At 38.6% G+C, this 14,200-nt stretch overlaps 1 protein-coding gene across 1 annotated transcript; it reads left to right on the top strand.

Annotated features, from left to right (window-relative positions):
* The first annotated feature begins 11,242 nt into the window (after window positions 1–11,242).
* LOC130998648 (protein FAR1-RELATED SEQUENCE 5-like) lies at window positions 11,243–12,367 on the top strand. Its single transcript, XM_057924063.1, has one exon. The coding sequence runs from the start codon at window positions 11,243–11,245 to the stop codon at window positions 12,365–12,367; it is 1,125 nt and encodes a 374-aa protein (XP_057780046.1).
* The last annotated feature ends 1,833 nt before the right edge of the window (window positions 12,368–14,200 follow it).

Here is a 14,200-nt window from a genome sequence, read left to right as displayed (position 1 = left end):
TATCTCGTTTCATCCCGTCCCACCAAAACTTCTGTTTTAGATCTTGGTACATTTTGGTACTTCCGGGATGAGCGGTATAGGGCGTGTCATGAGCTTCACTCATGATCTCGTTTCTGAGTTCCTCGTTATGGGGAACACACAATCTTCCTTCAAAAAGAACTGCGTTATCCGTTGCCTCTTGGTAGCCTCCTGGCGTGCCTGTTCGGATCTTGAGACGAACTTTTTCCAAGCTCTCATCTGTTCTCTGGGCACTGACGATCCTTTCTCTGAGGTCTGGGACGGCTACCAGAGTTGCAATAATTGCTCTTGTCGTTGCCGGTGGCTGAACCACTTCTATCTTCAATTTGTCAAAATCCCTTACAAGCGTGTCTTCTTGAGTGAGAAGAAGTCCTAACTCGGATTGAGTTTTACGACTTAAAGCATCAGCTACTACATTAGCTTTTCCCGGGTGGTAGTTGATACCGCAGTCGTAATCCTTCACGAGCTCGAGCCATCTCCTCTGTCTCATATTCAAGTCTTTCTGCTCGAAAAAATACTTAAGGCTTTTGTGATCAGTGAAGATTTCACATCTAACTCCGTATAGATGGTGTCTCCAAATTTTCAAAGCATGCACAATTGCTGCTAGTTCCAGATCATGAGTGGGGTAGTTCAATTCATGTGGCCTTAGTTGTCGCGAGGCGTAGACAATGACCTTTCCTTCTTGCATCAACACACAACCTAGCCCATTTTTGGACGCGTCCGTGAAGATCACGTATTCTTTATCGGCTGCTGGAACTGCTAGCACTGGTGCAGTTGTCAATTTCTTCTTCAGCTCTTGGAAGCTGGCTTCACACTCTTCGTTCCACTTATACTTGATTCCTTTGCGAAGTAATTGCGTCATTGGTCTCGCTATTTTAGAGAATCCTTCGATGAATCTCCGGTAGTATCCTGCCAAACCTAAGAAACTCCGGATTTCATTAGGTGTGGTTGGTGATTTCCACTCGCGCACGGCTTGCACCTTGGCGGGGTCCACCTTGATTCCATCTGCTGATACGATGTGCCCTAGAAACATTACTTCTTTCAACCAAAATTCGCGCTTGCTGAATTTGGCGAACAACTTCTCCGTCTTTAATGTCTCCAGGATGATTCTTAAATGATTTTCATGCTCTTGGTCATTCTTAGAATAGATGAGGATATCATCTATAAACACTAAGACAAATTTGTCTAAGTATGGATGGAAAACTCGATTCATGAGGTCCATGAATACTGCCGGTGCATTGGTTAGACCAAATGGCATGACAATGAATTCATAGTGACCATATCTTGTGCGGAAAGCGGTCTTAGATATATTCCTCTGGTCTGATCTTCAGTTGATGATAACCAGACCTTAAATCTATTTTTGAGAATACACTGGCTCCTTTGAGTTGATCGAACAAATCATCTATCCTTGGAAGAGGGTATTTGTTTTTAAGCGTCAGTTTGTTCAACTCTCGATAATCAATGCACATTCTCATGGTTCCATCTTTCTTCTTGACAAAGAGTACAGGCGCTCCCCAAGGCGAGACACTGGGTCTGATGAAACCCAAGTCCAAGAGTTCCTGTAGTTGCACCTTTAATTCTTGTAGTTCCTTTGGGGCCATCCTGTACGGTGCCTTTGATACTGGGGCAGATCCAGGTTCTAGATCAATGGTGAAATCTAGTTGCCTGTCTGGAGGTAGTCCTGGCAATATTTCAGGAAAAACTTCTGGAAAGTCTCGTACTATTGCCACATCTTCCACCTTCTTGTCTTCACTAGCTTCCCCGTTTAGGTAGACGAGATAAGCTGTGCTTCCTTCCTTCATCATCTCTTTTCTGGCTTGTAATGCGGATATCACTGGTACTCTTTTCTTCATACCTATGCCGTGAAATTCCGTCGGTTCCTTTCCAGGTGGTCGAAGAGAAATTTTTCGTTCACTACAAAGGATGGTGGCGTGATTCTCAGCTAGCCAGTCCATTCCTAAGATCATATCTACGTCCCACATGAGCAGAATATTAAGATTGTTCGCTACCATCTTAAGTTCTCCTATTTCAAATTCTACGTTCGAGCAAACATGTGTGGTGGTAGATCTTCCTCCTGAGGGTGTAGTGATTCTTAAGGCACACTTAGCTCGTTCTGATTCGATTTCTAAGGTATCTACGCAAGGGGCAGATATAAAAGAATGCGAGGCACCAGTATCGAACAGAATCATTATGGAAAAACCTTTAAGCTTGCCCATACCTGCCAGGTTTCCCTGGTTTTTCTCGGGCTGGTTTTGGGTGAGAGCAAAGGCTCTCGCCTGCTGCGGCAATGGTTGCTTGCCGCCTCTGTTGCTGTTGGCGCTGTTGGTGCTTGTGTTGGTATTGCTGCTGGTATGGCTGTTGTTGGCGGGGCTGGTATTGGTATTGCTGCTGGTATGGCTGTTGTTGGCGGGGCTGGTGTTGCCCTTGAACTGCTTGCAGGGGCTGGGCATAAGTGGCCCTGATTGCCGCGCCCTGCTGTTTGTTGGGGCATTGTGAGGAGTAGTGGCCCTTCTGGCCACACGTGTAGCAACTGTCAGTTCCAGCCTTACAGACACCACGATGTGGTTTGTGGCATTTTGGACAAAGGAGAACTTCATTTTGTCTTTGGCTGCCTCCAGCCGGGGCAGGACCCTGTTGCTTCCCTTGTCCTTGTTGCTGATATTGTCCCAACGGCGCATTTCCTTGCCATGGCCTCTTGTTAGTCTGATTTTCATTTCCTCTATGGTCGTTCCAGTTGCGCTTCCCTTTAAAGTTCTGAGGGCGTGCAGGTGGGTTGGCTGGCGCTGAGGTCTGTGGCGGAGCCAACCTTTCTACTGGCATCGCAGCTTCGATGTCCAGTGCCCTGTTCAAAGACTCAGTGTATGAGAGTCCACCATGACTAGCTAGAGTCATCCGAATCTCGTGCCTCAGACCGGCACAAAATTTCTCCGCCATTTTCTCATCAGTATCCACCTGTTGCGGAGCATAACGCGATAGATCGCAGAACTCTCTGTCATACTCTGTCACCGTCCTTTTCCCTTGTTTCAGGCTATAGAACTCAGCCTCCTTCTTCTTTCTGTAGCTTTTGGGAATATACTTATCATATAATCCCGTCTTAAAGTCTTCCCAAGTGTATGCTGCCCATTGTTCGGGAGTCAGAGTCTTTCGGCGGGCTTCCCACCAAAAGTCAGCCGATCCGGCTAGTTGGAAAGACATACACGAGAGTCGCTCCTCTTCTGTGCAGTGTAGGAAAGTGAACATACGCTCCAAGGCGCGTATCCAAGCTTCGGCCTCGGCTGGGTCGCCTGTCCCAGTGAATGTGGGCGGATTCTGTCGAAGAAACAGTTCTTCAGTCCTTCTAGCAGGGGGTGGAGGGGGTGGGGTAGGTTCCCTGTCGTTTCGCCGTCCCTCAGGTATTTCATCACGATTTCCATTGTTGTTAATGTTCCTCCTAGCTGGGCGACCTCGTTTAGGTGGCATTCTGTACAATACAAACACCCATTTTAACGCATTCTATACAGGAGTCTCTAAGGCAATTCATAAAGAACTGTTTGTCAATTTTAACTTATCATAACTCCAAAAATATAACAGGATCTGTTGCATACACGAGTCACATTATTCAAAGTTACTACATTCTTAACTGACTCGTGAAGAATAAGAACCCGTAGAGAAATATAAAACATATACGAGATCGTCGCAGAAAGCCCATGCTAGGGTCATTTATATCTCATGGAAAATTGCCTCATCGAGGGCTTTTACATCGTCAACCCAAAATGTAAGTAAAGTCTATCTAGTACTCCCTATGATGTACCGGCTTACTAGTTAAGCAATCACAAAAGGGTTTTTATTCACGGAACGTCCTAGAGACCAACATTTCCGTACTAATGCTAGCTAGAAACAACATAGATAAAAACATAGTCATTGGAACGAATTATCGTTTCCGGAGTACATCCACAAGCTAAAACTATCAAATCTGTGAACTCTGAGTCGCGGTATGACTGCTCCTCGGTGACGCCAGGGGGTCCTCTTCTGGATCCTCCTCGGGGTCCTCCTCCTCATCCTCGCCCGGCTCCCAGCTGGGCAACAGAGTCTCTCCCTGGCCCTCGCCTGTCTCCCGCATGATCTGGGCTGAGCGGAAGATGTCGTTCACCATCTCACGGATCGGATCGTCTCTGGTGCTGATCCTGGCCGTGGCACGAGGCTTGATCGGAGCTGGAGTTGGCACGGGCTCGGGACGAGTAATTCTCATCGTACCATACTGTGCTGTATCGTCATCCTCCTGCATAGGGTATTTGCCCCTATCTAGAAACTCCCTCATGTTGGCCATGACCCTGTCGACATCTGCCATGGCAGCCTCAAACCTTGCGTCTATCGTAGGTATCAGTGGTGGTGGAGTAGCAGTAGCTCGGATCGCTGAGTCAGGAGGCGATGGGAAATCCCTACGAGCCCGTGGACGAGAAGGGCCTGTCTCGTCATCGTGCCTACCACGGCGCCCTAGAACTGAGGCACGTGGTGGAGAATCTCGTGGCAAGGCCATCGGAGACTCAGGGGCAGTAGCGGGTGTCTCCGCTGGCAAAGGCGTCCCCACTTGTATGTAGTCTCCCGGAAGGATGTAGGGCCCTAGAGGGGCGCGGCCCCACAAAGTGAAACAGATCTGAAGCTTCGCAATAAAGCTAGGGAAGTCTCCCACGAGGTCGTGATAATCCTCCCGGCGAAAGATGTAGTGGGCAGAGATCTGCCTAGCCCATCCCTGCCACTCGAAAGGTAACAGTAAGATCAACCTCTGGATACCGTCATACCCTGATACTCCATGTGCACTCGCCTCGACCCAGTGTCTGTGAAAACCTGCGAGGAACTGTCCGAGGTTATCCCCGTGACATGGAGCATAGGTGCGGTAGGACCGCTCGACCTCCTCTGGACTAGCCCATGGGGGCAGTGGTCGTCGTCGGGTGAAAACAGTCCTCGCCATCTAACGAAAGAAGTTCTATCATCAACTCAAAGTAAAACGTGACAAGTAACTAAAACGATATGGTTCCAAACATCTATACTTGGCAATCAGGAATCGGTTCGAAAATCATAACTCGTGAAATCTAGATATCACAACATCGTCTAAATCTAGTATTCAAGCACATGTCATAGAGGTGATCTAAATCTAGTTCTCAAGCACAAAATCATAACTTGTATTAAGGACCTCCCTAATACTTAATCATAGATTAAGGATTCGACAATCATCATAAAGCTCTAGTGTCATGATCTACCGATCTTAGGGCTTGTTATGCGATGATGATATACTCTTAGATCTAGCAACGAGCAATAAAAGTTTCAACAAAATATATTCAAAAGGCCAAGCCAAATTCGAGATCTCATCGTAGAAAAACACTCGAATATTTAAGCTATGCCCATGCCATCAACGTACTATTGGCGTTCGTTACGCTGCTCAATCTTCATGCTCGTGGTTTCATCATGCGACCCTTCGTGTGATTCTTCTTTCTCTATTTCGACCATCATTGTCGATGTCATCGTAACATGAAGAAAAAGTTAAGGCATCTCCCTAAGTTCTCTTCTATGTTCCGTCGTGAGAGTGAGCATATATAACTTAACAGTTCTAAGTTCTTGTGATTCATACCATAGTCATACTTATTCATGCTTCATACATTTCAAGAAATTAACTTAATTAAAACTTGAAAGTACTTACCATAACCTCCGTTGAGCGTGACGAGATGTAGTGCCAAGCTTTTGTCAACTAGTTCAAAGTGTATTTACTTACTTAATCTAGACTCAACTTAGAAGGAATGAGTAGTACTCAGAGCAAAAGAAATGCTCTGATACCATTCTGTCACGACCGCACTTGCTAAGGATAGCAATTTCGGGGAAACCGCGACTAAGGGAGGGGATTTAGGAGCGGGAGTTAGAAAGGGGCATATTCGGTTTCTTGATGACTCGACTTGTATAAGGAAATCAATCGAAATATCTAGATATCAACGAAGGCCACAAGGGGACCGTACATAATATTATCCCAAAACGGGGTACTCAATAGTTTTAGTACATTATTAAATAATACATATTGTTTGACAAATGACATAATATCTTAACATAATCAGTGTTCGCAGCGGAAATAACAATAACTTGAGTATATGTATGAAGACATATACTCCACTCTGAGGTTCTCGTCCTAAATTGACAAAAGCTCCGCTTGCACACTACATCCTCGATCACAGCTCAACCTGCACATTTAAAAATACATGCAGGGCTAAGTACAAAAGTACTTAGTGGACACTTGCCGAAATTTACATATATGCATAATATTTTATTGTCAAGCCTTTCAATAGTAGTAATATACGAGGGTTTTCCTTTAAAGACTCGTATTTACCAAACATAATATCATTTCTTTCATCAATAACCCGCGCAGGTATTTTATATCATTAATCACCATATCAGTAACTCGTGCCGAGAGGGAGGCCTCCCTCTACGGACACTATGATCGGCCAACCCGCTAGATGACTCACGATCACAAGGTGTACACTAATTCCGAAGGGATTTGCGGTCCCATCCAGAATCCGAATTCGATTAACATCAGATAGGCAATTAATAATAAAACATAAAGCATTTAGGCATTGACAATATCATTTAAATTCATAAGCATAAAGTCTTAACAATTCTAATATATAATTTTAGTTTATACGTAGAAAGCCTACCTGAATAGCAGACTCACGATTTAGCTCTAACTCTGGTGCTTGACCTTTAATCCGAGAAAATAAAATAAGATTCTAATTCTCGAAAAAATCTCAATAAATGAGGATGCGTGAAATGATTATGCATGACTCATATTCCTTTAATTAAATTATGAGATGTTAATCCTATTTAAGGAATTAAAGCTCGTCTTATGAGGTCGGATTATTAATCTTTAATAATCTACTCATCTTAAAATAATCTAATTCACTTACTAATTAATAATTAGTAAGTCTTAAAATCTTCTCTAATTAAACTTAATAGAATAATATGAAGGCCTAAATAAATAATCAAGGCCCAATAGGAATTTAATTTGAGCCCAAATGAATAAATTCAAAGCCCAATGCATAATTAACATTAGGCCCAACATCAATTAAATTCTAAAGCCCAACAAATGAGGCCCAATATAATAAAATCATGAAGCCCAATAAGTGAGCCCATCATCACCCTTAAAATAATTAGTAAATTTTAATATTAATCTCTAATTAACTTAATTAGGATCAATAGTGAAGACCCAAATAAATAAAAATTGACTAATTGAGGATCGTCTCATGAGGGTGGATAAATAATTAATCCGCTCATCTTAGAGTATTCTAACTCACTTACTAATTAATAGCCTCATTCTAAATTAATCCATAATTATAATTAGCTCAATTTAATTAATAGATTAATCTAAACTACCCTTAAATTGGGCCTGATTTTAAGCCAAAATAATAATAGCAGTCCAAATAAAAATTAACTCTAGCCCACACTAATTAAATACAGCCCATTATCAATTAAAAGGTGAGGCCCAAAATAAATTAAAAGAAAAGCCCATACTGAAAATAATCAAAGCCCATTCTCCCACTAATTCTCGGTTATCTCTTTCTCTCCAAGCAGGACACGTTCTCTCTCTCTTTTTTTTCAACTCAAAGACCGAATCTCTCTCTTTTTTTCTCAAAACAGTCGGTTCTCACTCTCTATCTTTATTAAAGCAGAACACACTCTCTCTCTCTCAATTATCGGTTCTCCCTTTTTTTTATTAAAGCATAACACTCTCTCTCTCTCTCTCAATTATCAAGACTAAATCTCTCTCTAAATTCTCAAGAATCGAACACTGCTCAACATCTCTCTCTCTCGCTTGATCCAGCCGCCTCTTCTCCCTCCAAGATCTGCCGCCGCCGCCTGCTCTAACCTCGGCGAGAATCGCCGGCTCCGACGCCTCCCTCACTCATCGCCTCCTCCTTCTCACCTCAACCTCTATCTCTCTCGCTCTCTCGGCCGCTGGACCCAGGCGCAGCAGACACCACCACCGCGGTGTGCCGCCATCGCCGGGCCGCCGCCTGCTCCCTCATCCTCGCGGCAGATCCGCCGCCGCCGTTCAACGCCACGGCCGCCACCTGTTCTCCCTCTCTCTCCATCCCTAACTCTCACACACGCCGGCAGACACGGCGTAAGCCGCCGCCGCGCCTGGTGTATCTTCTCCAGCCGAAGGCCGGAGCCACCGCCGCCACTGCTTCCATCGACCGGCAGCCTAAGGTAAGCCCTAATTTCTTCCTTTTCTATTTTTCCCCTTTTTCCATTTTCTAAATTAAAAATCTGAAATACTCATCTCTTTTTCCCTATTTGGCAGATCGGAGACCACCTCGGCTCCGTCGCCGACCGTCGACCGCCGGCAGCCACCGCGGCTGCCGTCCCCTGACCTTGACTCACACACACAGTAGGTTCAAGCCACAATTCAGTTCACAAAATGGCATAGGATTTTGAGCAAAAATTAAATACTGTAAATTTCAGTTCATACGTTAATACATGTAAATTTTTCTTTTGGATCATTCTCGTTTGGTGGTTCTCTGATATATTGGATAAAAGGGGAATACCTTGAATAGGTGTGGTGGAAGATATTTATTTCTGCAGATTTTGTTTATCACTAAGATTAGAAACGTCAGTTGTGAAAAAAATAAATTGAAAGAGATGAATATCCTCATTCTATTACCTTAACTTGCTGTGTGAAATTGAGACTGCAGAATTTAGAAATGGTGAAGTGGTGAGGTTTGGGTGAAGAATGGTGTAGATTATAAAAGAAAAATGGGGTGGTGAGGGTCGTGGAAATTTTCAGCTGACAAGTATGAACACTTCAGCTAGCTTTGTATGACTGAAGAATTTCTTCAGCATGCGTAGTAAATTCTTCAGCATGCTTAGGATTCAGCATGCTTAGGATTATTCAAACTTAATCATTAAAAAAAATCTAAGAGATTAATATATATTAATTATATGGTTCCAAACTCATTTAAATACATTAAGACATATAAGCCTAATTCTTATTGAAGCATAAAATCCATTTGAGCTTGCTTCTAACATAAATTAAATTACTCATGGGCTTAAGTAAACAATCGATAAAAGATTCATATTTAACACTTCAGTGTTAAGTTCTCCACAATAAATTAATGGACTCAAAATATATTTTGAGTGCATCATCTATTAAAAAAAATAAATCATCACATATATAAATTATCAAATTCATATAAATACGTATTTTATTAATGGATGCTGAACCCTAATTACCATAATCAATCCTTAAATCAGTAATTAAAAGTATATAATCCTTAATAAAAAGTCGGGTCATTACAGATTATTCGTTGTTCAGTTAGTTATTTTTTTTTAATTCGTTGTTCTTCGTGATGAATATTATTTGTTCCTCGTATTTTTATCTTCTTTAGTTTGATGATTTTATCGTTTTTTTCTTCTGCATTATGTATAATAAATCGGAAATTATGTTTGCGTTATGTGTTGATATGAAATCTGTATTTTTTGTTTAGTTTTTTTTATTTTAACTTATGTGTTGTGCTATATCTTTTTACGCTAAATCTTTATTTTAATTTTTGCATTTGTTTAATATATATATGCATGTTAGTGGTTCGGATTATGCACGTGTGTTTAAATACTTTATTTTTATCGGATGTATTTATTTTGCTAATATATATTATGCATTCTCGTGTTTATGAATTATGCATTTGGTTATTTGAGATTATGCATTCTCGTTTTTATGCATTCTCATTTTTATGCATTATGCATTTTTTTAATATATATATGCATGTTAGTGGTTCGTATTATGCATGTGTGTTTAAATATTTTATTTTTATCGGATGTATTTATTTTGATAATATATGTTATGCATTCTCTTGTTTATGAATTATGCATTTGGTTATTTTAGATTATGCATTCCCGTTGTTATGCATTATGCATTTGGATTTTTTAGATTATGATTCATTTTTTTTTTTTTTTGCAGATGGTGTTTTTTCTGATCAGAGTTCAACTTCTGATACAGTGTTTTTACCTCAATGTGATGATGAGTTTAAACCTATTGTTGGGAAGAATTTTTCTTCATTAGATGATGGTGAAAAGTTTTATATGGCTTATGCTAAGCGTTGTGGGTTTAAGTCGCGTCTTGGTGCCGTTAAGCGTAAGAAATCTGGGGTGATTATTTCTAGACTTATTTTTTGTAGTCGGGAAGGGTTGAGTAAATCTGGTGGAAATATTAGATCTAGGATGAGTACAAGAGTAGATTGCAAAGCTCGTATTATTCTTTTTTTTTTTGATGAAATTACATTATAAATAATACAAACCACACACACACCCCACCTAGTAGTTATTGTGGCCGAGAGTATTCGAACCTGTGACCTCTTGGACAACAGGCAACCACCCCAACCACTAGGCCATCCCAAGGGGACTAAGCTCGTATTATTCTTCGTGTTGTTGATGGTGGTTCTTACACTATTGTGAATTTTATTGAGGGTCATAGTCATCGATTTGTTTCAGATAATCTTCAACATTTTATGTTGTCTAATCGTAAGTTGGATCATGGGCATAAGAAGTTTGTATTGAACTGTGTTAAAACCAATATTGGTCCTGTTAAATCATTCCATTTGTTTAAGGAATTGGTTGGGGATTATGATAAAGTTGGATGTACAGCGGTGGATTTTAAGAATTTTGCATGTGATTTGCGTGCATATGTTCTTGGTTCTGATGCTCATATTCTATTGAATAATTTGTTCAATAAGCGTGAAATTTGTAGCGATTTTCAGTTTGAATATGCAGTTGATAGTTCTGATAAACTTACAAGGCTGTTTTGGGCTGATCCTTTATCAATTCAGAAATATGATGCTTTTGGTGAATCTGTATCATTTGATGCGACATACTCAACTAACAGGTATGCATACTTATGATATATGTTGTGCATCTTGTTATATAGCATTATGAGTTATGTTTTAAGTATGTTTTTCTTTTATTTTGTTGCTACAGATATAATCTTATATTTGTGCCATTCACTGGTAAAGATAATCATGGAAGTTGTGTGACCTTTGGTGCTGGTCTAATTTCTCATGAGGATGAGGAATCATATTCATGGGTTCTTGAGAAGTTTGTTGAATGCATGAGGAGAAGACCAAGGATGATTATTACAGATCAAGATCCAGCTTAAAAAAAATCTGTTGAACGTATTTTATATGATACGCGTCATCGATTTTGCATGTGGCATATCATGGTTAAAGTTATGGATAAGGTTCCACATCGACTTAAGACCGATTTACAGTTTAAAAAGGATTTTAATCGTCTTGCATGGTCTGAGTTTACTGAGCCTTTGAGTTTTGAACGAAGATGGAATGATTTAATGGAGAAGTATGGTTTGGTTGGTGATAAATGGTTTGATTCTATGTTTGCTCAGCGTAGTTATTGGATTCCTTCATTTTTTAGAGATTGTCATATGAGTGGGTTATTTAAGACAACGTCTATGTCTGAGAGTCAGAATAGTTTTTTCCGTAGGTATTTCAATAGGGGTGCAAATCTGATTGAATTCTTTATTCATTTTGAGCGTGCTATTGAAGCTCAAAGAAATCAGTGTGATCATCTCAATAGTGTTGATGTTTCTTGTTTCCCAAAGTTGGTGACAGATCTGGCAATTGAAAGGCATACAGAAACTGTTTATACTAGTGGGATGTTTGTTGAGGTTCAAAAGCAGATTGTTTCAGCTAGTTTCAGTTGCTGCATATTGGAGATTAGGACTGGTGTCGGCGAGAATGTTTATGTAGTTGAAGATGGTGAAAGTGGTAAATTTAGTGTCACTTATAATTTGGCTTACTATAGTTGCAATTGTGATTGCAAGCACTTTGTGAGGTGTGGTTGGCTTTGTTCGCATGTATTTTGTGTGTTGAAGAATGTTAAGATTCAGAGGATTCCTGATCAATATATATTAAAGCGTTGGACAAAAGGAATTTGCGTTGGTGGAAGTACACATTCTGGTGGGACAGATACTCTCTCTCAGTTATATTCTTTAGCTTATAGTTGTATAGGTTTGGTTCAAGGTGATTCTGTAAAGATGGAGAAGTTATTTCAAACTTTGAAAGGTGTGCATGATTCTTTGTCTGTGAATAGTTCTAGCAGTTCAAATGGTGATCTTTTTAATGAGTTTTATGGTGGTGCACCTCCTGAAGTAGTTGATGTTCACCCACCTGATATTGTGAAGACAAAAGGTAGTGGAAGTCGTTTGAAGTCGAGGATTGAGAAGGCTTTAAGGGATAAGAATAAACCGAAACGAAGATGTGGCAATTGCAAAGAGATGGTGAACCATGATGCTCGTAATTGTGATCAGGAACGTGCTGTTAAATAGGTTTTTTATATTTTATATTACATTTTTTGTATAGTATTCTTGATTAAGATTTACATAAATAATTGAAATATTTCATTGTTCTACGTTTTGCGTATTATTGTTCTATATTATACATTATTGTTTTATCTGTTATGTATTTTATTGTTAGTTAACAGTATAAGTTACACAAAACTATTATGTATTTTCGTATATATATTTATGCATTGTTAGTTAACAGTATCTGTATTTTTTGTTTTTGATTATGCAGTATATGCATTTCTTGTTTTTGATTATGCAGTATATGCATTTCTTGTTTTTAATTATGCATTGTTAGTTAACAGTGGATGCATTTTTTGTGTTTGAATATGCATTGTTAGTTAACAGTATAAGTTACACAAAACTATTATGTATTTTCGTATATATATTTATGCATTGTTAGTTAACAGTATCTGCATTTTTTGTTTTTGATTATGCAGTATATGCATTTCTTGTTTTTGATTATGCAATATATGCATTGTTAGTTAACAGTATATGCATTTTTTGTTTTTGAATATGCATTGTTTTTTAATATTTTATTTTAGTGTTTAGTTTTTAGTTTTTAGTTTTTAGTTTTTAGTGTTTAGTTTAGTGTTTAGTTTTTAGAGTTTAGTTTTTAGGGTTTAGTGTTTAGGGTTTAGTGTTTAGTTTTTAGGGTTTAGTTTTTAGTTTTTAGTTTTTAGTGTTTAGGGTTTAGTGTTTAGGGTTTAGTTTTTAGGATTTAGTTTTTAGTGTTTAGGGTTTAGTTTTTAGGGTTTAGTTTTTAGTGTTTAGGGTTTAGTTTTTAGTTTTTAGGGTTTAGTGTTTAGGGTTTATTTTTTATTTTTTAGTTTTTAGTTTTTAGTGTTTAGTTTAGTGTTTAGTTTTTAGGGTTTAGTTTTTAGTTTTTAGGGTTTAGTTTTTAGTTTTTAGGGTTTAGTTTTTAGGGTTTAGTGTTAGGGTTTAGTTTTTAGGGTTTAGTTTTAAGTTTTTAGTGTTTAGTGTTTAGGGTTTAGTTTTTAGGGTTTAGTTGGTTTTTAGTGTTTAGGGTTTAGTGTTTAATTATGTTTAGAGATTATTGTTTAGTGTATAGGGTTTTTTTTTTAAAAAAATGTATTTACAAAAATAATTATTTGTAGTTAAAGTTTTATGCATTTTCATGTAGTAATATTTGCACATTAGTGTACGAAATTATGCATGTAAATTGGAGATACTGTACAAATTAAAAAAATATATGATAGCCTGGAGACATAATAAAATTTCATCAAAATATCATAATCTAGGACATCAAAATAACCTGGAAACATCACTGTTTTTCATCGACACATCAAAAAAGGAAAGAAAAAAAAAAGATTGTAAGTTGTTTGCCATAGACATTCAGAATCATCACTACTAGAAAAATGCACATAGATGACACTAGATAGATGACGCTTTTTTCTAAAAAGTGTCATCTATGTGCGTCGTTTTGGTTTAGATGTCGCTTTGAAAAAAAAGCGTCATCTATGAAGTGTCAAGATTGAAATAGATGACTCTTATACAAGAAGCGTCATATATAAGTGTCATGTATTTATAACATAGGTGATGCTTTATAAAAAGCGTCATCTATGTGCTTGTTTTTGAATTAATATAGATGATGCTTTATGAAAAGCGTCATGTATTATAGTGTTCTTCAAAAATTTATTTTAGTCTTTTTTTATTTTATTTTTATATTTTATTTTTTAGCATTTAAATTCTTTACCTACAACACCATTAATTAATTATTATTGATGTTACTATTTAAAATTTGATATAGTTATTTTTGAAAAAAAAATTGTTCTAATTTATTTATTTTTAAAATTG

This window comes from Salvia miltiorrhiza, chromosome 8 (genome assembly GCF_028751815.1).
Source record: "Salvia miltiorrhiza cultivar Shanhuang (shh) chromosome 8, IMPLAD_Smil_shh, whole genome shotgun sequence".
Lineage (NCBI taxonomy): Eukaryota > Viridiplantae > Streptophyta > Magnoliopsida > Lamiales > Lamiaceae > Salvia > Salvia miltiorrhiza.
This window is presented reverse-complemented; position numbering and strand designations above follow the sequence as displayed.

What these genes read in the sequence shown, in the direction of transcription:
- LOC130998648 (XM_057924063.1), top strand. Translation starts at nt 11,243, where the DNA reads ATGGTTAAAGTTATGGATAAGGTTCCACATCGACTTAAGACCGATTTA.